Here is a 25,534-nt window from a genome sequence, read left to right on the forward strand (position 1 = left end):
CCTGTAGTATTTCCTGACCTATACGACCTGCAGCGTACTAACTCGTATTCCCTCAACGCACCAACTCTTCTGATGTACCATCGAAGAATTTGCATTGGAAGGCAGTTGACGGATTTTTGACGTTCGGTCGGATTATGTCAATTCAATGACAGCTGTGATCTATTTCCATCGGAATTCGGATAGGTTTCACATAATTATCAGTACTGCCCCCCTAGACAAGTGACAAAACGCTACGCTAACGCTACAAAATGACAATTTGACATACGTCATCGCTTCGCTAGCGAATACTAATGTCAAATCCATACATTTTGTAGCGTTAGCGTTAGCGCTAGCTTTTGCGTTTTGCCACTTGTCTAGGGGGGCTGTCTTATTTCTCTATGGTTTGACACAACGCTACAAACTTACGTTGGTCCGTCATTTGCCTATGAATCAATTTCTTTAATAGTACATTAGGTGACACGTTTGCTCGTTTGCCCCCTAATCATAAAAAGGGGTTAGAATTCACATATTATTATTCTATGACACTAGGAGTTTATAATGTACTTGAATCATATTCATTAAATTCGTGTAATTCGCAAGACATCGGTAGTAACAAGCTTAGTCATTATTACATTTCTTGTTTGCAGTGGAATAGGCTTTAATAACGATCTTCAGATGTCAAGGTTAGACTCAGTGAAGTGTACTAATATTTTAACCTGGACCTAAGGGTTAGGGACCTATCAGACAGAGAGCGGTCCGCGTGACCGCTCTCTATCTGATAGGTCAGTTTTGTGTTCTTTGTGTCGTATTATTTTATTGGCAGGTTTTACACGCATCAATAATATTTGGTATAATAGGCCGAATCGCAGTATCACAGTACAATTGTGAATCGCGTGATACTAGAATCATGATAATATTGATGCGTGTAATACCGGCTATTATAATATAGATATACTCATACAGGGAGCGTTCTGACTGCGTCATAATTGCTCCTGTGTGACTGACCGCTCGAACGCAGAATGCAAACGCTGAACGCTTGAACGCGTGACCGCTATCTGTCTGATAGGTCCCTTAGTTCAGATCGAAACTGGGCGTGACTTAGCATGTTATAAGTAAAAGTAATAAAAATTAAAAAAAAAAAAACTTAGCACTACCTACTTGATATTTCAATTTTGTATCGTTAAATGTTAAAGTTTACGTCGCGTTATGCTTATGTCACGTTTTAAGCCCAACGTTTTCTGTGAGACACGAATTTTTAAGTCATGTAAGTACTTAAAAAATCTTGTAAGTATAAAAGTGTTATACTAACTAAACCATAATATTCTAAACCATAAACTTTTCTATGATATTGAAAGAAATAATTTATTTGGACTTCCAACAATCGAATAAAATAAAAACAAAATATTTTATTTCCTGCCAAGAAATTGGCTGGATGTTTATTTGAGCACGAAAGTTCGACGTTCAAATTGTCCGCTCGTTCTGAGCTAATATTTGGCAATGACAGAACATTTGAGGCAATCTTAAACTGTTTAATCTTCATTATCTCTTCAAAATTTATACTCTAACTTTTACTTAAGAAAATATTTACGTGTGTTTTGTTGGTGTCTTTAAATAAGGTTGGCTTGCCCATACTTTGTTATAAATTTGAAAGTGTGTCTGTCTGTCTGCTAGTCTGTCTGTTACCTCTTCACGCCCAAGACGCTAAATCGAATTTGCTGAAATTAGATATAATAATAAATAATAATAATAATAGCTCCCAAGCCGGATTCGGTGACGGTGGCCGGTTTCATTGAAACCAGGCCAGCCACGCAGGAGTCATTTTATAGTGCCTAAGTGTATGCGCAGTACAAAAGAGCACTCTCTATTTCTTTACTCTTATAACCCAGTGGGACGGAAGACCGACACGACTGGCGAGAGATCAGGCGCAGGACCGACTTTTTACATGCTCATCCGACGCATGGATCATCTTACTTGTCAGACAATCAGGTGATCAGCCTGCATTGTCCTAACCAAACTTGGAAATAACATGCTTCCAACGCGGGAATCGAACCCACGACTTTTTGCGACGAGGCGTTTTGAAATTAGATATGGAGATACTTTGAGTCCCGGAAAAGGACATATAAATTTTATCCTGGAAAAATATACGGTTCCTTCGCGTTAAACTAATTTTGGCGCAACGGAGTTGCGGGCGTCATTTACTATTTAATAATGCACACGTGGTAGCAACATAATATTGTTTTACGATCGTCCCTGTAGTAGCGTATAATTTATTTCATAAATCATGCAAAGTCAAATCAAGTAGAGTTCATTAAATATGCCGGAGTGTATCATAATAGATATTTCGAGTAATAACGACAGTTTAGGTTGAAACATTAGGACACATAATGTGATCTAAAAATACTATTGTTACGGTACATGGTATACGGACACGTGGTCTATCTAGCGACAAACCAGCGAAGCTTACCGAGAGAGCACAGGCAACATAAATCCCCTACTCAATACTAGATGGCATCAGGTGCGCAAGTACATACTCGAACCTTCTAGAAAGGTCCAATGTTTGTTTACGTGTTTACCGTTTATTTGTTAGCGTGTTTACGTGTTTTAATTTAGACCTTATGACTGAGTCCATAAGGTCTAAATTAAATTCAACTTACTGCACTTATCGCAAGGACGGCAGTTTTATTGTGGTAGGTACATGCCCGAGCCTCCTAGAAATTTCCCACGGTTGTTTACTTGTTTACGTGAATCGGGAAATTTCTGGAATTCGTCTCGCCATATAAAAAGAGCCACAGGCAGGCCCGGCAAATTAGTTCGTTTCGAGCTATCATCAAGGCGATTTCGGAGTGACAACAAGTGATTAATAGTGAGTGAACCAGTGAAACCCGCGACTTGGCTACGACCTAGGACAGTGATAGTGCTTAGTGATTGGACCTAGTAATTAGTGTTTGGACTTAGTGCTAAGTGTTAAGAGGATACACCAGGGGCTAGAGAAATGAATAAAAAGTACGTGTAATATCTATAGCTGTCTCCCTTACCTCAAGCCTATACCGCAGAACGCGATAGAGACAACTGCAGAAAATCCAGAAAATCAACGATTCGTTGTCCCCTGATTCCTTCTCCAAAACTTAACTGATTTAAGTACTTTTTTCACTAAAGATTAAAGAAAGGCTTGAACTATGTTCCTATGTTTTGCTTTTTTTTGTATAATCTAGCCAAATCTGTTTTCTGGACGTTTGAACACAGCGGAAAATCTGGCCATTTTTTTGGGTTTTTGAACGTTCATATCTTATTTAATAATTAAATTATGAAAAAAAAGAAAACATAGGGACATTGTATTAGTGGCCGTTGATATTCAGGAAAAAAAAATAACTTTATTAGCATTATCCAGGGAGGAAACAGGGGACAAAGTTTGTATGGAAAAAAGGGCGGTGTGGACTCCTCTTAATAAAGTCTTCAAGAGAGTCACCAGGTCTTTCTCTCCAAATCCTCGAACCCTAGCACGTAACACTATCTTTCATGAATTATCACCAGCATTAAAAGTATAATAATAGACTAGGAAATATTACGCAAAGGTCGGAGTAGATCCTGTTGCACACGTTAATTATTACCGGAATATTGACAGAAACTTTGTCAAACGTCAAACCAAACTTTTTGTTCCTTTTCAAAAAGAGTCTACGGCGCTACGAGCCTACGAGTTCGTAGAAGCTCTACGAGAATGTAGCACTTGTCAATCTAATGCAATGTAGTAATAATACAAACAAATACAAAAATCTTTATTTCAGACTACTATGGTCAATTGGTTAGTATTACAAACATTAAAAATTATAGGGTTATCAAAAAAATAAAACATGACTTAAACTTACGCGCCGCGTTTGCGGTCTGAATCAACCCTATAGTGTAAACACAAATATGTATGTCATTTATACCATTTAGAATTTAATTTGTGTCGAGAATAGTAAGGCATCGATAACACAGTCTGTTCACGTGCCACCTTATAAAATATTCAGTGAACTCGTCCGGAAATAACCACGAACACATCATTTACTGTATATTGTCATTTTGTAGAAGGTTTACTAAGCAAATATTTATGTTGGTTGTTGTTTAGAGAAACATACATTTTGTCGTTCATAATATGTCGTTCATTTTAAGTTGAAATTGATACTGTTTACTTGATAATTTTCTTTTTTTTTATGAGATAAGGGGGCAAACGAGCAAATGGGTCACCTGATGGAAAGCAACTTCCGTCGCCCATGGACAGTCGCAGCATCAGAAGAGCTGCAGGTGCGTTGCCGGCCTTTTAAGAGGGAATAGGGAAGGGTAGGGATGGGAAGGGAAGGGAAGGGAATAGGGTAGGGTAGGGAATAGGGGATTGGGCCTCCGGTAAACTCACTCACTCGACGAAACACAGCGCAAGCGCGTTCTCACAGAAAAACGGCGTTTCACGCCGGTTTTCTGTGAGAACGTGGTATTTCTTCGGTCGAGCCGGCCCATTCGTGCCGAAGCATGGCTCTCCCACGTATATTTAAACTCTTTTAAACTCTTTTGACAAGACTATTATATAAAACTGGATATAACGACCGTAAGTTATTATAAACTATAAATTATGTTGCGATAAAAATCACCCTTTATTCTTTCTCGAGACTCAAAGGACGTTCATTTCAAATATCATCTAAATCAGTTAGGCTGACCGCATACACACGTTTTCCGTATTCGATTTCCTAATGCGGAATTTTGATTTGGAATTCCTTGAGACTACGCACACGCCGGCTTGCATTCGAAACGCACGTGCGGAATTCGTTTCGGTCGGTAAAAATGTGAACGTGTGCGACAGTTAATGTATTTTCTACTGATTACATGCATACTATGATATTGAATGTACTGTAACTTCTTGGTGGAAATTCATGTTTCACAGTAGTAATATATATTTTTCATGCACTTATTCCACGTTTATCAATTTATTTTATCAGGGCCAGCAAAGCGAGCCCTAGTATACCTCATATTATGTACATTTTATTGTGCACTTTACGCAAAAGCTATCACGCCTATTGCTTTGTGCTTTAACATACTAATTATTTATATTATGTAGATGTGTTATCATCAGTCAGTCAAGGTGTGACGACGCGAGCCCTCGCAAAGCTCGGCTTTTAGCTAGTTACAATAATTATATTTTTTCACGCGACAGTTTTCCACTTTTGTATGGGGAAACTCGTGACGCTCGCTGGGGCGCTTGCTCATACAAAAGTGAAAAAAATTTTGGTCTTTCAGCGCTGCTACTTTCACAGTGAACTGACTACAAGGAACACGTACACACCCTAAAGTATTATCACTTAGTTTTGTTACACTCTGTATTATAATACTTTGTATTCTTTAAGTCTCCACAATAAAGTAAGGGTTTTCCGCTGTGGGCGCGGAACCCTAAAAGCCTTGCAGGCATAAATACTTTTCATATTTCCTTCTTGTTGCGTATGCATGGCAGGCTCTATAAAGGAATGCTTACAACCCCTAGGCGACGCTTTTCATATCTTTATAGCTTATTAACTTTATTGTGTACAATTTAAAAACGAAAGTATAAGTATATGTAACTTACTTTAAAATAATAGCTTACTAGCTGTTTCCCGCGGTTTCGCCCGCGTGGAATTCTGATAACGCAATAATTTCAGACAAAAAAAAACTTTTTATGCCTAAAATATAGCCTATATGTCACTCAGTAACTCACCACCGGTGTTAAAATTTTTGCAATCGGACCAGTAATTTCAGAGATTATCTCCTACAAACAAATAGTCGGCCAAGTGCGAGTCGGGCTCGAGCACGAAGGTTTCCGTACCGTCATAGAGCAAAAATAGGCCAAAAATTGTGTTTGTTGTATGGGAGCCCCCCTTAAATATTTGATTTATTTTATTTTTAGCATTTGTTGTTATAGCGGCAACAGAAATACGTCATCTGTGAAAATTTCAACTCTCTAGCTATCACCGTTCTTGAGCTACAGCCCGGAGACAGACAGACGAACAGACAGACATTGAAGTCTTAGTAATAGGGTTTTAACCCTTTGGGCACGGAACCCTAAAAACTTTACCTGTTTATTATAATAATAAATAAATTTACCATTCTACTAGACGTTACCCGCAACTTACCTCTAACTATACTTCTCCATCATAAAACTATTTTGTCCATGGGATCCAAAGTAATTATTTTATAAGAAATTTTAACTGAATGTTTCTATCAATTGAACAGTGAAGTGGTAACAGACAGGCACTAATTTTTTTATATAGTATTATAAGCATTAGTTGCAGAATCAACTTCACTTTATTCCACACTTCACTAATTTTATATTTTAACCGACTTCAAAAAAAGGAAGTTACTTTGCTGTATTATTCTTTGTACTATGATTAAATGTGATGTAACAATTAACCTATATTTTATCTTATTTAACTCTAACGATCTAGACTAGAAATACAGACTATATAATATAATGATCTAATGAATAATCCATACTTCCATACTAATATTATAATTGCGAAAGTGTGTCTGTCTGTTACCTCTTCGCGCCTAAACCGCTGAATCGATCTGGCTGAAATTTAATATGAAGAAAGTATGAGTCCCGGAAAAGGACATGGGATACTTTTGATCCCGAAAAAATGTACGGTACCCATGCGATAAACGAATTTTGGCGCAACTCCGTTGCTGGCGTCATCTAGTTACTAATATTAACTCCCTGGCGTTGTTAAATTGCCAAGGAGTTTCTTAAAGTGTTATTCAGACTTCAGGTACAATATTCAGACGACCTATTTTCTGGTATTCTTGGGCTTTTGTTTACAACTGCCTACGTCTATTGTAGGTGGTGTGACTTGTGACCTACAATAGGTTCAATGAGCTTCACTTTAATCCCGACTTTACCTTTATTCTGCGAGTGACATATTTTCTTTTATAGATGTTCATACTTCCATACTAATATTATAAACGCTTTCGTGGTCTAGTGGTATAGAGCGCGGCTCTTGACTCGGAGGTCGTGGGTTCGATTTCCGCGTTTGAAACATGTTATTTCTAAGTTTGGTTAGGACAATGCAGGCTGATCACCTGATTGTCTGACAAGTAAGATGATCCATCAGTGCGGTCCTTGCCTGCGCAGGGACGAGTCGTGCGTAGTTATCATGTGTTTTATCGTTAGTCTATTCGAAGTTTATTTTTGCTGATGCATCTTATTTCTGAGGAGGATGACGTGGATGACGGTGGGGAGGATGGGTGCAGTGAATTTCTGTGCGAGGGGACTGAAAGTATAATTATGAACGGAGACAGAAGACCGAATAAAAGAGGAAGAAATTAATGTGATTTTGAGAAGGATGAAGGAGTGGCAGGAGGTAAAGAAAAAAACTAAGAATAGAATGTTTAACATTAAAATTAAAGAACTCATAACAATAGTCATGTCAAATTATAATAATTTTTTTTTAACAACCGTTGGTGTCCCACTTAATTATAATAATTAAATCATTAAAAAATAATATCAAAATTAAACAAGTCATAACAATAGTCATATCAAATTATTTAAATTAAATAAATCATAGTGTTAAAATTAAACCTAACTTATGACATTAGTCAAGTCAAATTATTATTATTGGATAGATTTATTATGTCATGTAATTTAATAAATTTTTAGTATAAAATTTAGTCATAGTGTGTAAGCATGAACCCCTTCTCAGGTGAAGGCATCCTCCAAAGATTTCCATACATTTCTATCGCCCGCTACTTCTACCCAATCCGGTCCGGCTACGTTCGTGATATCGTCCGCCCATCTTGCTTGTGGTCTGCCTCTTTTTCTGTAGCCTGCTGGTCCTGGCCGAACAGTTGTCCATACGGACAACCATACGGTCCATCTGTCATCGGTCATTCTGGCTACATGACCTGCAGTAATTTCAGTCTTCTCTCGTATGACTTTGTGAGGTATTTTTTGTAATTTGCTTATCTTCATCAAACTCCTTTCCATACCCCTTTGACTGGTCTTAATTTTGTTTTTTGCCTTATGGGTGAACTTCCATGTTTGGCATGCATATGTCAAGGAAGGTAAGATGCACGAATCCATTATTTTCTTTTTTTAATTTAACGGGAAAATTACCTTTCAGTACTTCCTTGTAGCTCCAAAATTTGATCCATGTTTTTTGAGCTCTTCTGTCTATTTCTTGTTGATTGTTTTCAGAGCTAAAAGAAATTTGTTTGCCAAGATATATAACTGTTTACATATTCTAAAGTGACGTCTTTAAGTTTTGCCGGTTTCTGAATGCTGTTTGTCATTACTTTAGTTTCGGATAAGTTTATTTTTAGGCCGACCTCCAAGCTTGCTCTATGTAGAGCAGATATCATGTATTGTAATTCTTCATAACTGTCGCTAAAAAGAACTATGTCGTCAGCGAATCTTAAATGTGATAGTTTCTTTCCTTTTATATTAATTCCCATATGTTGCCAATTCAGATTACTTATGACCGACTCTAGCACGGCTATGAAAAGGCGGGGCGAGATGGGGTCACCTTGACGAACTCCTCTTTTGATTCTTATAGGTTGGCCCACTTCTTCCAAGTGAACTCTACTTTGACTCTTCTCATAAAGGTGTTTTAGTATGTTGATGTATCTTTGATTTACATTTTGGTCGTGTAGAGTTCTCCAAATGGCGGAATGAGATATTGTATCAAATGCTTTTTGATAGTCAATAAAAGCCATGTAGAGCGGTCTTTGAAATTCTTGAAACTTCTCTATTATTTGTTCGAGTGTGTGAATATGGTCTGTAGTACTGAAGCCTGTTCTAAAACCCGCTTGTTATATGGGTTGTTTGTTTTCAAGTGTTTGTCTAATTTTTGTCTCTATGATTGAAGAAAATAATTTGTATAGCGTAGGCTTATTGGTCGATAGTTAGAGATGTCCTTTGGGTCGCCTTTTTATACTGACCACTGGTTGGGAGTATACGTAGATTCTATAATCATATTGAACAGTTTTGTTATTGGCTTTGCTATTAACAGGCATCCTAATTTTATGATTTCGTTAGTTATTTTGTCTGGGCCTGAGCTCTTATCTAACTTTAACTTTTTTATTTGTTCAGTAACTTCTATTTCTAATATGGGTTCGACAACTTCATTGTCATATGATGGATATTCCTGAAGAGGTAGAGACGTAGAGCAGTTATACAAGTCTCTATAAAAGCGTGTTGCTATGTCTAATATTTCTTTTTTGCTACTATGCACCTTTTCCTGGCCTTTTAATTCTTCTATCCAGTTTTTAATGGGTTCTCAGTTCTTTAAAAGCTCTTTTTAGGCTTCCTGTTTTGTTAAGATGTTTTCCTATTGTATGCGACCTATAGGCAGTGTAATCTTGTTTTAAATATTTTTCTTGTCAGTTTATATAATGCTTTTAACTCTTTTTCATGCTTTGAGTTTTGGGTTTGGTGTTTTGTAACTCGTGTCTGCGGCGTATTAGTTGCGGGGTACGGTTTGTGATAATGGAGTTTTTCGCCTGCTTGATGTCTGTCTTTTGGGCTCTCTGCGAGCTGGTATCTAAAATATTTATCAGCTTATCATAATATTGCTGTGTTGTGTAGTCAGTTCGGTCTTGTAATAGGTTATTTATTTTTTCCTGTAGATAATTTCGGAATGTAGCGATTTGTTCTTTAGACTTTAATTGGTTTTTACTATTTCTATTATAGCTTGTTCGGCTTTTGTGAGGTTGCTTGATTTTTACTTTGGTTCTGATTGGCCGGTGGTCAGAAGGGTATTCAATGTTTAATACCTCAATATTCTCTATATTCTGAGGAAAAGTGGACAAGAAATAGTCTAATTCGTTTTTGGTTTTACCGTCGGGTGATCTCCACGTGCATATATTTTTGGGTTTTTTTGTCAAAGAATGTATTAATAATTGAGAGCTTGTTTTCGAATGCAAACTCTATCATTCTTTCTCCAGCAGAATTTCTGGTGCCGTAGCCAAATTTCTTCATTATCATGTGTTTCTCCGGCTTAGGGAAATCAATTTTGGCATTAAAGTCGCCCATCACTATAATATTGTTGTAGTTTGTCATTGTTAGTGCTTTATCAAGTATTTTATAAAATTATTCTATTTTGTTTTCGATTGCACTCTCTGTTGGGGTATATACTTGAATAATGGCGAGTTTAAAATTATTTATGTTTAATGTCAACATAGCAACCCGTTCTGACAAACTAATTATTGACTCTATATATTTTTTCAAATGTTTTTTTTATTATGAATCCGACTCCGTAGAGTCCTGCTGTTTCTCCTGTAAATTGAAATATAAAATCTTCGTATTCACATATAGAGTTTCCCATTCGTCTGACTTCTGACAGGCCCATTATATCAAATTTTAATTTTTTTCGTCGAATCTACTAGTTCTAATAGTCGTGCATGTAAGGACACGCTCCTCACATTATATGTGATAATATGCAATGTTTTTTCTGGAGGGTTTTGGTCGTAGATCTCTGCAGTGACCAGCTGTATTGGAGATGCTATGGAATAAAAGTCCTTAAATTGCTCCTATTTGTTGAGCATTCATAAAAACTTTAAAAGCATATTAAGACGCTCCCCCTACGGAGCCGTAATTTACCGTTTTAGAGCCTTAATGACTCATAATTTGAAAGCTACAAAATTATAATAAAAATACAGCAATAATCTTCAGCATATGAATGTTCCTTTCATAGTTAGATATTTCCTATTTTTGTTTTTATACTCATGATATCAGCTTCCAAAGTAATACCAATTTATTTGAATTCAAGCATACATTCAGTATCTCCCTAGTATTTACAAATTACGGTTATTTGAAACACACGCCAATAGATCGACAATTTCATTAACTACATACTGGACGTTTGATTTTTTTAGGTAAATTTTAAAGTCAGATAAGTATAAAAAAAATTTTTTGCGCGATCTCGGCAACGCGATGGTCAAGGTCGTTTGCTCAGGGGATGGCCTTAAAGGAATTTTGAACTTACACCCAGGCACCTATGCTAAAGAGCTACGCCTGAGTAGTTTCCTTTTTAGGCGTTAAGACATTAAACCATACTATTTAAATTTATAAGCACATTTTATGCTGTCTGTGTTCAGTGTTTTTTGTTGTTGTTATGAATTCGTGTTCTATCGTTTTTTTTAAATGTGTTTTATACTTTACATTGTAATTTGTAGTGTAGTGTAATGTACTGATGCCCTATTGTGCCAAATAAAAGTTTATTTATTTATCTCTGACTGTACTATTCCATTATTTAAATAAGTTAATTTAATTTATTTGATATATAGACAAGCAATGTTAAATAACGCCTCTCGTCCCGAAATTATTTACTTATTATTCATTTATTCTCATGATATGTATGAAGTCAGACAGTTTTGTCACGTTTTTAATCTAAATAGCGAAGATGTGCCAATAACACGAGCCTCTTTGGCGACGTGCGATACGCATATTGAGCTAAATATTACGGGATATTTTATGTTAAAATATTTAGGATATAATAATAATCATCAGTATATTTGTCATTATTAGGTTTATAATTAACTAGCCATTTAATAATAATTTGATAACTAACTCCGCTGGGTCAGCGAAGTGGATTTTGGCCTCCGAAATGAGCATCATAATATTGTGATGATAATATAAATTAATCCATACTAATATTATAAATGCTCAGATTTTACTGAAAATTGTTATGGAGATATATTGAGTCCCGGGAAAGGATATAATAATAATATTATGATACTACTATCATATACAATGATCATCTAGGAAAAATGTAGAGTTTATGTTTAGCGAATTTTGGCGCAATGGAGTTTCGGGCATCATCTAGTTTTTTTAATAATTCTAAGATATATTTTCACAAGATAGCTCAAGGAGAGCTCTACTCTCGGTGATCACTCGTGTGTTAAATTATAAGAATCCATATTCGTACTTACTAATATTATAAATACGAAAGTGTGTCTGTCTGTCTGTTACCTCTTCACACCTGAACAGCTGTACCGATTTTGCTGAAATTATTTATGGAGATCCTTTGAGTCCGGGGAAGATGTAGGTAAATATAATTATTACATAACTTAATTATTAATTATTGTTAAAGGAACTGTCCTTTAAGAATAATGAATACCCAGTCCAGTAGAGTAGGGTCAGACCGCAACGTGACGCGTAGATGCATTTCTAAAATATGGATTTGTTTGACAGATTCGCAAGACGTCTCACGCAATTGAAATCTGTCAAATCCATACAAATTTATGCCGCGCCCAGCCTCGCCTCGCCTCGTCACGTTGCGGGTTGAATTGACTCTAACTTCCTAAGGCTTTTGCAGTTTACGAGGCACCGTATAGTCCATTGTTACAAAACTCATTCCCAATTCTCTAATGTCCCGCTTTATTACGGTTAGGCCTAAGCCCGTTTGGATTAAAATTGTATTAGCATAAATTCAACTCTTACTTTTAACATCCCAGCCGTAACTTATACGGCTCAGGATATTTTATTGCCTTCATAAAGGTACATAATTTGAAACATTAAATGCACGCAATTAGAAAAAAATCAATAGCAATAGCACATACAGCATTTGTAACTGTTCAATTATAGAAATGGTATCCTAAACATATTATATAACATTTTTTGTTTGTATAAGTGTACTCTATCCAAATATACCACTGTAATCGTGCTCGGAAATTTTGAAAAAAAATCAAGATGGCCTATGCCACAAAGGTTTGTACCCCTTTGTACTACTTACTAACATATTATAATCATTTTACTGCAGGAAAACAACCATTATAATTTCACGTAGTATTAGACTCATATATTAGCCAGATGATGAATTAGACGAAGATGTATTAAGTTGCAAGATTTGTTCAAATTATTAGGAAAAAAAATTAGTAATTGCCACTCGCCTCTTCAATTAAATCCTAGTTATTTTCGCCTTCAGCTGTATCATCGACGTTCAACACTAGAGCCATTAGCTGTAGTGTTGAACGTTTTGAGCAACTTACATATTATTCAATTAAAGAGCTAGACGTATGATTCAATGGCGTTGTTCAGTCAATATATTATTAATAAAGTATGAAAGTATGGATGGCATGAATACGATAGGTATTCACTTATAATCGGGGCAAATTCCAAAATACCTATAATAAAAAGGTAGATAGATACGTTCCGAAGCAAAAGGGATACACAGTTGGTCAGAACTCAAGCGATTAACGTAACTCGATACGCTTGTCCGGGACTGTCCGCCGAGCTCGGGGGTTCCCCGCCGCCGGAACTGACGTGATACTGTATAAATTACAACCCCCACTATCTCACGCAGTAAATTATATCGAGTACCTGGTACGTGTTTATGTTTCCCTTTGGTGCTGGTTTGTTTCAACAGTTTGATAGATAGCATGGCTTGTAAAGACCTAGAAAGATATTTTGACGCGTGGAGGTTACGAGCATGACGTTGAAAAGAGAGCATGTGAGAATTAACAAGATGGCGACATAGGGTGGATTTATAATATGCGTCTGCCTGAACGCGCGGTTTGGCGCTTATACCACGATATTAAAAGCAAATAATATATTATGTAACGATTCAATACTCCCCACTTGGATTTCGGTGACGGTGGCCAATTTCATTGAAACCGGGCCAGTTACGCAGGAGTAATGTTATAGTGCCCAAGTATGTGCGTAGTACACAAGAGCACTCTCTCTTCCTTTACTCTCATAACCCAGTGGGACGGACGACCGATACGACCAGCGAGAGATCAAGCGCAGGACCGTCGTTTTACATGCCCATCCGACGCATGGATCATCTTACTTGTGAGACAATCAGGTGATCAGCCTGCATTGTCTTAACCAAACTCGGGAATAATATATTCAGAAATCGAACCGACGACCTCCGAGTCGAAAGCCACGCTCTTAACTACTAGACCACGAAGGCCTTTTTAATGTAACGATTTATTTATATATCGGCGCGATCGCGCTGTCATTTACATACATTGCTTGTGATCTCGCAGTGTAGCCGCCAAGCCGCGCGTTCAGACGGACCCATATAAATTGAGCCTATTCCTAATTTTTGCCACGTACCAAATCATCTGAATTATTCAAATATTATATGAAACATGAAGTGAGTCTTGGAACATCTCACTGCGACCAAAGAAATTCACTGCAACATGTGTGTAGAATATGTACACTCCTGTAGGGCGAGTAAATTAAACACAGAATACTGCATCACAGTCACTAAGCACTACCACTCTGGCGATTGAATGATGGAGAAGCGTCCGGCACCCTTTCAGGGTGACCATTCCTTAATACCATCCCCACCACCCAGTGGGCGTGCCTATCTTTATTTATCAATACACTACAATGTATATACAGTACACTATTAGCAGAGTTGCACTTTCAGCAGCTTACGATTAACACCGCTTTACAGCGTTGCGTTGTTTAACCACGAGATCGAACATAATATACTCACATGTTAATAAGCAGTTAAACTATAACTGAAATCGTTGCCGCGTTGGTTGCATATCGTGAATATGCTTCAATATTCTGAGCATTCTAGTGCGAATGAAAAGTTATCTTGTACTTAGATCATTTAGCACAAAGCTTGATATTTTCAATTGCAAAGTGGCCAAGTGTTGGCAACACATCACCTACACGAACAAACAAATACCATACATCAAACAAAACTCCGTCGGTTAATAAAACCACAAACGTTTGCACACAAGCCCCGAAGTTTGACAGAGAAATATTATGATTTCCGTTCTATATCGACCGGAGCAATCAGCTAAAAGCCCGTCCGACCTCTGGTCTGTTGGACGCGTCTTTATTAGGTATTATGTCTTTGGCTGCCGTCCAGCAACTGTGTCATATCGTTATTATAATTCATCAGTTTCGGTCTGCGAGATGATCGACTTTATTGTTAAGATGCCTCTGATGTGTATCGACAACGTTTTTACTCAATCAGATTCAAAACTTTTGCAACAGCAAAATATTTTAAGACATAGTTTTATATATCACTAGCTGTCCCGGTGAACTTCGTGTCACCGTGTTCGTGTTCGTACAACAGTAAAGAAATAGAGAGTGCTCTTGTGTACTGCGCACACACTTGGGCACTATAAAATTACTCCTGCGTAGCTGGCCTGGTTTCAATGAAACCGGCCACCGTCACTGAAACCGGTATGGGAGCTATTATTATTTATTATTACTAGCTGTCCCGGTGAACTTCGTGTCACTTTAAAACTTTCCCTGGACTTCTACGAATATTTTAAGACTTAAATCAGCCCAATCCGTTCAGCCGTTTTCGAGTTTTAGCGCGACTAACACATTTGAAAATCCATTTTTATATATAAGAGAAGATAAGAAGAAGATGCTCGTAGATATAAATTATTATGTTGTGGGTATTTACAAATTATATTTTATTTCCTATTATGTTATAGTTCAGGTTATTCGAGCTAATGTTATTAATGCCTCAAATTAATAATAGAGTTTCAGTTAATTAGGTTAGCTTATTGATAGTACTTAATTGATATCGTGTGGGATGTTTGATATCGTTTTTGGTTAGAGGTGGCCCCGTGCGAGTTTCTTACGCCGGTTCTTCTCGCCGGGTTAGTTCCCGAACCGGTGGTAGGCACAATAGTTCCGACGTTCGATACTAGTAAGTATATTTATATCTACTTTGAATAAAAATTATTGATTTGATTTGAATTAACTACTTAAACCCCTTGTTCGCTAGTCAAACTCGCACGAGTTTCATAAAAATGCGGTGGTATAATTTCCCTGAAGAAAGTTCGCAACAAAGAAAAGTAAAGAAACAATAATTTATACGTGACTAAGTAGAAAGCAATGGCTTAATTTGAGCACGAAATACGACGTTAAAATATAAAAACTTTGCAACTGGTCTGATCGACTCCGCGATACAATCTTCTGCGTGATTTAACTTTTTAAGTTTGCTGTTACAATGAAAGTACTGTTCGTTACTATTTTGCCTCGGAGTTTTTAAGACCGATCCTTATTTTGTTTGGATAAAAGGTCTGAGGTTAAAACTTTAACGCTTTAAATGTATGTTTATATTTTTCCACTTTATTTTAGTAGCTTTGACGTTAACGTGATGTTACATAGTTGTATGAAGAAAACAAGAAATTTTATTTTCTTGACCTAAAATATATAATTTGTACTTACATGGCTAGACCAGAAAAAAGTTTGGATGACGATACGCAAAGAAACAATGCGTAAATCGTAATAGCATACGTAATAATAATAATAATAATAATACTCCCCACACCGGTTTCGGTGACGGTGGCCGGTTTCATTGAAACCAGGCCAGGTACGCAGGAGTAATTTTATAGTGCCCAAGTGTGTGCGCAGTACACAAGAGCACTCTCTATTCCTTTTACTCTCATAACCCAGTGGGACGGAAGACCGACACGACTGGCGAGAGATCAGGCGCAGGACCGACTTTTTTACATGCCCATCCGACGCATGGATCATCTTATTTGTCAGACAATCAGGTGATCAGCCTGCATTGTCCTAACCAAACTTGGAAATAACATGTTTCCAACGCGGGATTCGAACCCACGACCTCCGGAGTCGAGAGCGACGCTCTAACCACTAGACCACGGAGGCGTCTAAATAGCATACGTAGTACTTATATCTCAGTGGTAATAGCGATACAAAATTGAAAGTTCAAGCGGCGCGACGCGCGACGTCAATAATTTACATAAAATTTATAGAAAAAAATATCTTTTGAGTCTGACCCTACGAATATTAAAAACTTAAGAAAACGTAACTCCCATACTTCATTCGTTTTGAATTTGGTTCCTTTCGCACACTAAAATATGGCAAAATTTACGAAATAAAGCCATTGACATAATTTGTCACTTCTATATTTACACAAAATTGCTTATAGTATGCATGTATTCGGGTCACATTTTCAAGTAGGCTCGTGGACAATTTTTTTGACACAGCTATTACTTTGTTTACTCTTCCTTAGTTTTTATTATTCGTGGGTCTGACCCTTATACTACGGGCACCAGTAGTCAGCCTTTTAGTGGAAAGTGCAAGTTTAAATGTGGATAGAAAATTATTTACAATAGTAATCAAAAACCTTTTGTACTCATTCACTTAATCATTTATTAGACATTGTTATGAAATTAACATATAAGATAATTTTTCTTAATAAGTATTGAAAATAAAGTATTTTTCAAAATAAGGCACATTTCCCCAGTACTCAGCCGTCACAACCCAGTTCTCGGCCAAATAGCTACCAGTAGTCAGCCTCTCCTTAGATGGGCCTCGAAAGAGACCTATGGAACTGAAACAAATAAACAATGCATGTCTGGTCTCTGACGATGCCGAAAAACTAAGAAATTACTTGGTAGGTAGGTGCTTCATAAATAAATGAATAAATTAAGCAGCGTAAGTTACTGATGGCTGAACACTGGGTATACCGCACCAGTACTCAGCCGTGGTTCGACCGTATCTAGTAAGGCGGCCGACTACTGGTTTTTATATGGAATTATGTATGACCAGTACTCAGCCGGGGGTGGCCGAACACTAGATAATGTACAAGAAACGCATACCCGGTAGTCAGCCACCTCATTATTTAAATAGCTATAAAGAAACTGTTCTATAACTCATCTGATTTAGACGTAAAAAATTTAATAACAATATATTTTAATAGAACATGACACAAAAGTTAAGAAGAAATCACAATAACTCACCTTTTTGTCGGGCACTTGCCACTAAGAAAATTTTGGTGCGCAAGCCGCATCTTGTCTCGACTAGTGACAACGTCGAATTGGAATCAGATTACCAATTCTTGCAGCCACTTAGCGTCATTGTGACGTTCTGAACTGACCAATAAGAAGGCCAAGCTTTTTTTTAAAGTAACTTGATTGGTTAATTTGCAATAGAACGCTATCTCTAAAGGTTTTTAGCTGGAAAAGGCTGACTACTGGTGTGGTGCTGACTACTGGTGCCCTAATATCAAAGTAATGAGAATTTTCGGGATATGTATAAACGCTTAGCTTCTAAATAAAATCCATGGGAAAGCAAAGAAACTGATTTTGAGGAAAATCAAATACATATTTATTTCTTTCTGTTGTTCATTTCAGGTACAAGGAAATAAAGTATATTTGATTTAATATTTTTTGTAAAAATGAGCAAGATAATATTCGATAAATCGGATTGGAACATTTGAAAGAAAATTTTGTTATGAATTACAGATAGCATTTTGTTCTTGTGTGGAGCTTGGAGAAGTCACTTGACATCTACTTGACATACAAGCACAAAGTATTTGCAGCAGTCGAGACTGAGGACTTAAAAACTCCAAAAAATAATTTAATAATTATTTAAATATGAATGTCCTAATCGATGTGAGATTATGAAGTGGCACAATTATAGATCAAAAGTATAGTTCTGGAATTGAAACAATGGGGGCCTAAATGAATAAACCTATGTCCTATAATTGTGTGGGATTCGGTGAAGTTGCTGACCACCCGTGTTGATGGGAATCTTCAGGAGCGCGAAGTCAGCTGCTTTCATACTTTAGGGTTTCTTAATTCGCATGTAAAACATTACAATGTAGATCTATAGCACTTCTTACACATTGTAACTTCCAGTGCTAGTTCATGTCCCACAAGTATCCTGCGTGGAACTTGTCAATTCACAAATTAATGTTGATATTAAAGAAGCGTAGTTTAAAATTATGTTGACCGTTAAACCGTTAAAAACGTTGTAACGTACAAAATCAGTCAAGTGTGAATAACATGTCGTCGTCGGCGCCCCGGCGAAACACCTGACGTACCAATTCCTTTCAAGGTCAATAGGCTACTTGACATAATATATTCAATTTCATTGAACAAATGCATATTTCTATTAGAACTTGGCCTAGGAAACCGTATTTCACCCTTATCATCAAATAAAAGCTTATGATTGATAAATAAAGTCGATTTGAAAATATGATTTTATGAATATAGGATTTGAACTGACGAAAATGCTTTTGCCATACTTCCGATTTGGATGTGACGTCATCAGACTCCTAATTTAATATCTTTTATTTATCGCGCTCGTTATGTGTAAGTTTATTTGTACATAAATAATAAGAATAAGCCTGAAAGATTCATAAAACATATTTTCTTGAATAATTGAAATAAAATATCAGTTTTCTATCATATTATCCCCATTTATTGTAGACGGGAAATGGCCAAAACTTTTCTCCAAAAGTTTTCGCGAAATTCGCGTCGTGGCTCTAATGAAAACGGCCACGACGCGTTCCGGCAATCACAAAAAGACCATAACGCGAAATTAGTGTCGTGGCTGATATGCTATTCGTTTTGCTTGATTTGTTTGATTGATTGATTTGATTGATTAATTGTTATGTTGATAAATTAGTTGACAATGAATGATAAAAAAGCGTCTTGGCTAGGAGCTCAGGAGTCAATATAATGTACTGCTGTAAAGATGCCTGAGGATACTTCGGTGAACAGCTTCCTTGTATTCCAGCTCAGTATTTTAGAATAATAATAATAATAACTCCCACACCGATTTCGGTGACGTTGGCCGGTTTAATCGAAACCAGGCCAGTTACGTAGGAATTTTTTATAGTGCCCAAGTGTGTGCGCAGTACACAAGAACACTCTCTATTCCTTTACTCTCATAACCCAGTGGGACGGAAGACCGACACAACCGACGAGAGATCAGGCGCAGGACCGACTTTTTACATGCCCAGCCGATGCATGGATCATCTTACTTGTCAGACAATCAGCTGATCAGCGTGCATTGTCCTAACCAAACTTGGAAATAACATGTTTCCAACGCGGGAATCGAACCCACGACCTCCGAGTCAAGAGCCACGCTCTATACCACTGGACCACGGAGGCGTTAATATTTTATAGTATACTGTATAGCGGTCATTCTACGCTAAGCACCTGTAGAACTCGCATTACGAGTACCAGTCCACTACCAGCCACCAGGGAACGGGAAATATTATATTTAACAACTAGATGACACCCGCAGCGCTGTTGTGCCAAAATCCGTTCATCGCGCGGGAACTGAATTTTTTTCTGGGATAAAAAGTATCCTATGTCCTTTCCCGGGAATTAAAATATCTATATACCTAGCAAAATCGGTTCAGTGGTTTCGGCGTGAAGAGGTTTCAGACAGAGAGACAGAAGGACAGACAGATACACTTTCGTGTACACATTGTAACATGTAAACATGTATAACGCATATCCATGACAAAATAAGTAAGCATATAATAGACTTTAGTTTTGTCGCCCTTATACGAACTTGCAATGGAGACTACTGGGAACTCCGAACTTGGGACTCCCGAGTCCCGACGTTTCACGCTCAACCACTGATCTATAAAGGTCAACAAGCAGCAGAGGTCTACAGCCTAAGGTCGTCAATATAACCATCGTATATTTATGTGCAGTTATAACTTAATAATGCTTAATTACTAGTGCAATAAGGTACAAAATCCTTACCATAAACGCAGATCAGCAGCCATAGTATCACGCACGCCGGCCGCAGCCCGCGCCTACACCGCACCATCGTCACAACACAACACACGCGACCAACTTCCGCGCGGCGCCGACACGTCCGCCCTCTCCGAGCTCCCGCCCGACACTGAGGCGACAGTTCACAGTTCACACTTCACAGTCCCCTAGGGACAGGACTTAGGAGGCCTACTACGAAACCGTTTTAGACTCAAACAATCAGATGAGAATGCCGCGTCCTGCTCTAACAACGTCATTTCACGTTTGTTACAGTAGGACGCGGCTTTCTCGTTCGATTGTTTGAGTCTCAAAATTGTTTTGTGGTACGGCCCCTGCTTACCCCGCGGTACCACGTAACCTGTCAAGTTTTTGGTAAGTGCTAATCGGCCTCAATCAAAATATTATAATAGGAAACTGCTTAAGAGGGCGACTAACCCAAAAAATCAAACATCGTCCTTCTCTCTTCACGCTCAAGCCCGTCTTTTATATGCCAGGTGAAAAAGGACGACGCGGATTCATCGCAAAATTATTTTTTTCTCAATAAGTCGATAAATATACAACATTTTAAAAATCCGCTAGGTCAATCTCTCAATGATAGAATTTTATACAATGTGTTAAAATATTAACTTAGTTCAATACACGGTTATGGCAATAAATGAAAAATTCGTGAAAATTAGATGCATCTTTGTGATTATTTCCATCGAGAAAATTTTAAGATATCGTGTTTTTGCTCAGATCGAATTCTCGGAAATATAATGTAGTATCTAATTTTAGAAAATGAAACAATTCGGGGCTTATTTTCAAGTATAAAAATTAATTATAAAATCGACACTTTAGGGTTAGTCTACTCACTCTCTCATCAACTCAATCTACTCACTCTCTCACAACTCATCGCTCGTCGCGTTTCGCTTAAGGGCCCCCTTAAGCGAAACGCGATGAGGTTTAGTCGCAATAAATAGTAAACTTTACAGAAGAGTGACTGAATAAAAGAAAAAAATACCTGTGGCATTTTGGGAACTGCCGCGGTAAAGGTATATTTCATAGCATTTTTTATCAACTTACGCAATTATAATTCGCATATTATGCCTAGTCGCCTGCACACAAACAGCATGCCGAAGCACGGCAACGCTACACCATGACTGTGCTGGTCGGAGTAGGGTGTGTTAGGTTTATATAAGTGCAGTATAATTATTGAAGTGTATGTAGTGTCAATTATTGTGCACTAAAATAACAATAATTATAGGCAAGAGTGGATGAAATGGGTCCTAACCTTATTTTCCTGTTATGAGGTCCTAACGAACAGTTTGAAAATTGAAAACGTTTTTTGCCTCTCTCTAATAATAATCTTCTTCTACCTTCGAATCAATCAAATCAATTCTTCCAAATTAATCCATGTCTCTTTACGTTCAATGTGTAATGTATATTACATAATATTATAAGAATCTAAAGCTCGCCCGGAGCTTACAAACTTTGAGCTTTATTGCGCGATTTGTGAGCTTTTATGAACTACTTTAGCCGAGTTCTCCGCTTGTCATATATACTTTTTGCTTTTTAAAGCTTTCTAAACTAGGGCTTCTTGCACTTCAAATGTCAGCATTTACTATAAAATGTAATATAAATCTTATTTATATATATAAAATTCTCGTGTTACAATGTTACTTACCGTACTCCTCCGAATGCACCTTCTGTCTTCTCCACTGATTTTTACCAAATTTAATATGCATATTCAGTAGGTCTGAGAATCGGCTACTGGTTAGGTACTTTTATATTGATAAATGCATTTGTTAAATAAATAATAGTAAATTAAATTACAACTCGAGACTGACGGCGACCATTGTTTGTGCGACGGCCGACGGGATAGCGATGGACGTTGCCATGGTGCCATACTTATTTAGTCACTTCAATAAAATAATATGGGTGAAATACTTTATATGGCAAAACAACATTTGCCGGGACAGCTAGTAAAAAATAAAATGTACTCTGACGGTTCAGTGGGTCAAACGTATACAGAGTGTATCAAAAATAAGTGATAATAATTAAGGGTGTGTACGTGTTCCTTGTAGAGAGTTCACTGTGAAGGTAGCATCGCTGAAAGACCAACATTTTTTTTTCACTTTTGTATGGGGAAACTCGTGACGCTCGGGCCCTTGCCCATACAAAAGTGAAAAAAAGATTTCGTCTTTCAGAGCTGCTACTTTCACAGTGAACTCTCTAGAAGGAACACGTACACACCCTTAAGTATTATCACTTATTTTTGTTACAGCCTGTATATACAGATTGTAACAAATTAAAGTGATAATACTTTAGGGTGGGTATGACATGCCCCTTGTATAGCGTTCGCTGTTAATGAAGCAGAGCCACAATAGACATAACGACCAGTAGTTCGACTGCAAAGAAACGGACAGGTTTCAATATCTGTCAAATTCGTCGGGTTTCACTAGGATTATGAGCGGAATGTGCCTCGCGCTGGCTGATATAATTTATTTTTAAATATTTAAAATAAAGATTTCAAAATTGGATTCTGACAATTTTAATCGCATGTGCCAAAACACAAACAACAATACGACCAAAGAGGAACACGTCCAGCCAATATGTCATAGTTTTAAATAGCGAATATGTCGTAGGTAACAAGTTAACAACCCTAGCGACGATTTTCGTCATAATACGTCAAATTTAAAAATTTCAACATCAGTTCTAAGTCGGTATACTCTATCATTCTGTCTACTCTGGCAGAGATGACAAAGTTTATTTTTACTTAATTTTTGTATGACATAACACAAACCCTTTGTAGCATTTGACTTATATGGCTTTAAGTCATATTACAGTTATGTAGCCGCGATTTACAAAGCAAACAGTCAAATATATTTTTTGTAATTATATTTTTTCATTAAAAACTGTCTCTTTTTTGTCGGGAGTTACAAATATGTTCATTCGACCTCACCGTAGACCGTAGTCAAGTAGTTCAAAAATATATTAAACTAGCTGTTTCCCGCGACTTCGTCCGCGTGGACTTCAGTTTATAGCGCGCGATGTCAACAAAATTGGTGTCAAAAGCTTTTATAAAAAAACCCTGGTACCCCTTAAATCAATACAGCTGTGTAGTGTGCACACAATAAGTACTTTATTTTTTATATTAAACTTTATATTTTATGCCAAATTTCAAAGCATATTTAGCCCCCCAATTACACAACTTTACCCATAAACTATTTATCATTGATAGGTTTAGCCCCAATTTCACCAACGTCTGTTAGTGTTAACAGCTTGTTAAAATGTCCTGTCTTCTCTTTCATTCATATGAAAAACGAAACAGCTAACGTGATACTAATTCGATCATTAACTTTAACAGTCGTTGGTGAAATTTGGTCTTAAGGTTACGTCACTGCCTGCACAGATAAAGTATTGAGTTATTTAATACCGTAGAATAGATATAACAATCGAAAAAAATCGAGACTTAAATGTAAGATGATACCACCTCTTATAGAAAGACTTTTGAGCAAGCGTCAGCGCGATGTAGAAGACGCACGGCGCCATCTATTATGAATTTTTTGAACAAATTTACGACCCTTACAACCCTTTTTTCCAGTAAAAAAGTAGCCTATGTCCTTTCTCAGGCTTTAGACTATCTGTATACAAAATTTCATTACAATCGGTTCGGTAGTTTTGGCGTTTGGCGTGAAAGCGAGACTGACAGACAGACAGAGATACTTTCGCATTTATAATATTAGTATAGATTATGTGCACACTGCACAGCTGTTTTTGGGTATTTTGATTAATTAAGGGCCGCGCTACACCGGAATGGCAGCGGCGAGGCGAGCACTTTCAGCGCTGCCATTCCGGTGTAGCGCGGCCCTAAGAGGGGTACCACTTACCAGGGTTTTAAAAAGTTTTTAAATTTGACACAAATTTTGTTGACACCGCGCGCTATAAACTAAAGTCCACGCGGACGAAGTCACGGGCAACAGCTAGTATATATATAATATTATTAAACATCATATTCTAACGTATTAAAAACTATAAACAAAAACATACTAACTAATAAGTATGATTAGTTCTATGTTACAATAAAGTAAAAAATAAAACGCCATCTGTTGAATCGTATTAGAACTAAAATGTTCATTCCATCGATATATTTCTGGATTTTTTATAATATTATACATAAAATATGTTTAAGATTTTTGAAATTTTATTTTAATACACATCCAAGACCCAGGAAAATTGAAAACTTTTTGTTCCGCCTGCGGGACTCGAACCCAGGACCCCCGGGATGAGCGCTGGCCACGCGCAATGCGAATTCATTTTCATCGAAATTTTCATGGAAATAAGATATTTTCCCACATCAAAATGTAGCCTATGTCCTTTCTCAGACTCTAGAATAACTGTATACAAAATTTCATTGCAATCGGTTCAGTAGTTTTGGCGTGAAAGCAAGACAGACAGACAGACAGACAGACAGACAGACAGACAGAGATACTTTCGCATTTATAATATTAGTATGGATTATAATATTATTAAACATCATATTCTAACGTATTAAAAACTATGAACAAAAACATACTAACTAATAAGTATGATTAGTTCTATGTTACAATAAAGTAAAAAATAAAACGCCATCTGTTGAATCGTATTAGAACTAAAATGTTCATTCCATTGATATATTTCTGGATTTTTTATAATATTATACATAAAATATGTTTAAGATTTTTGAAATTTTATTTTAATACACATCCAAGACCCAGGAAAATTGAAAACTTTTTGTTCCGCCTGCGGGACTCGAACCCAGGACCCCCGGGATGAGCGCTGGCCACGCGCAAAGCGAATTCATTTTCATCGAAATTTTCATGGAAATAAGATATTTTCCCACATCAAAATGTAGCCTATGTCCTTTCTCAGACTCTAGAATAACTGTATACAAAATTTCATTGCAATCGGTTTAGTAGTTTTGGCGTGAAAGCAAGACAGACAGACAGACAGAGATACTTTCGCATTTATAATATTAGTATGGATTATAATATTATTAAACATCATATTCTAACGTATTAAAAACTATAAACAAAAACATACTAACTAATAAGTATGATTAGTTCTATGTTAC

At 37.0% G+C, this 25,534-nt stretch overlaps 1 protein-coding gene across 1 annotated transcript in view; it reads right to left on the bottom strand.

Annotated features, from left to right (window-relative positions):
* Positions 1-20,556, bottom strand: part of LOC121728900 — a 44,781-nt gene extending 24,225 nt beyond the window's left edge. The window contains exon 1 of the mRNA XM_042117222.1: positions 20,431-20,556. Coding sequence (XP_041973156.1) covers positions 20,431-20,497 — 67 coding nt within the window. The 5' untranslated portion in view covers positions 20,498-20,556. The remainder of the gene's footprint in view (positions 1-20,430) is intronic.
* Between the last annotated feature and the right edge of the window lie 4,978 nt (positions 20,557-25,534).

This window comes from Aricia agestis, chromosome 7 (genome assembly GCF_905147365.1).
Source record: "Aricia agestis chromosome 7, ilAriAges1.1, whole genome shotgun sequence".
NCBI classification, from domain to species: domain Eukaryota; kingdom Metazoa; phylum Arthropoda; class Insecta; order Lepidoptera; family Lycaenidae; genus Aricia; species Aricia agestis.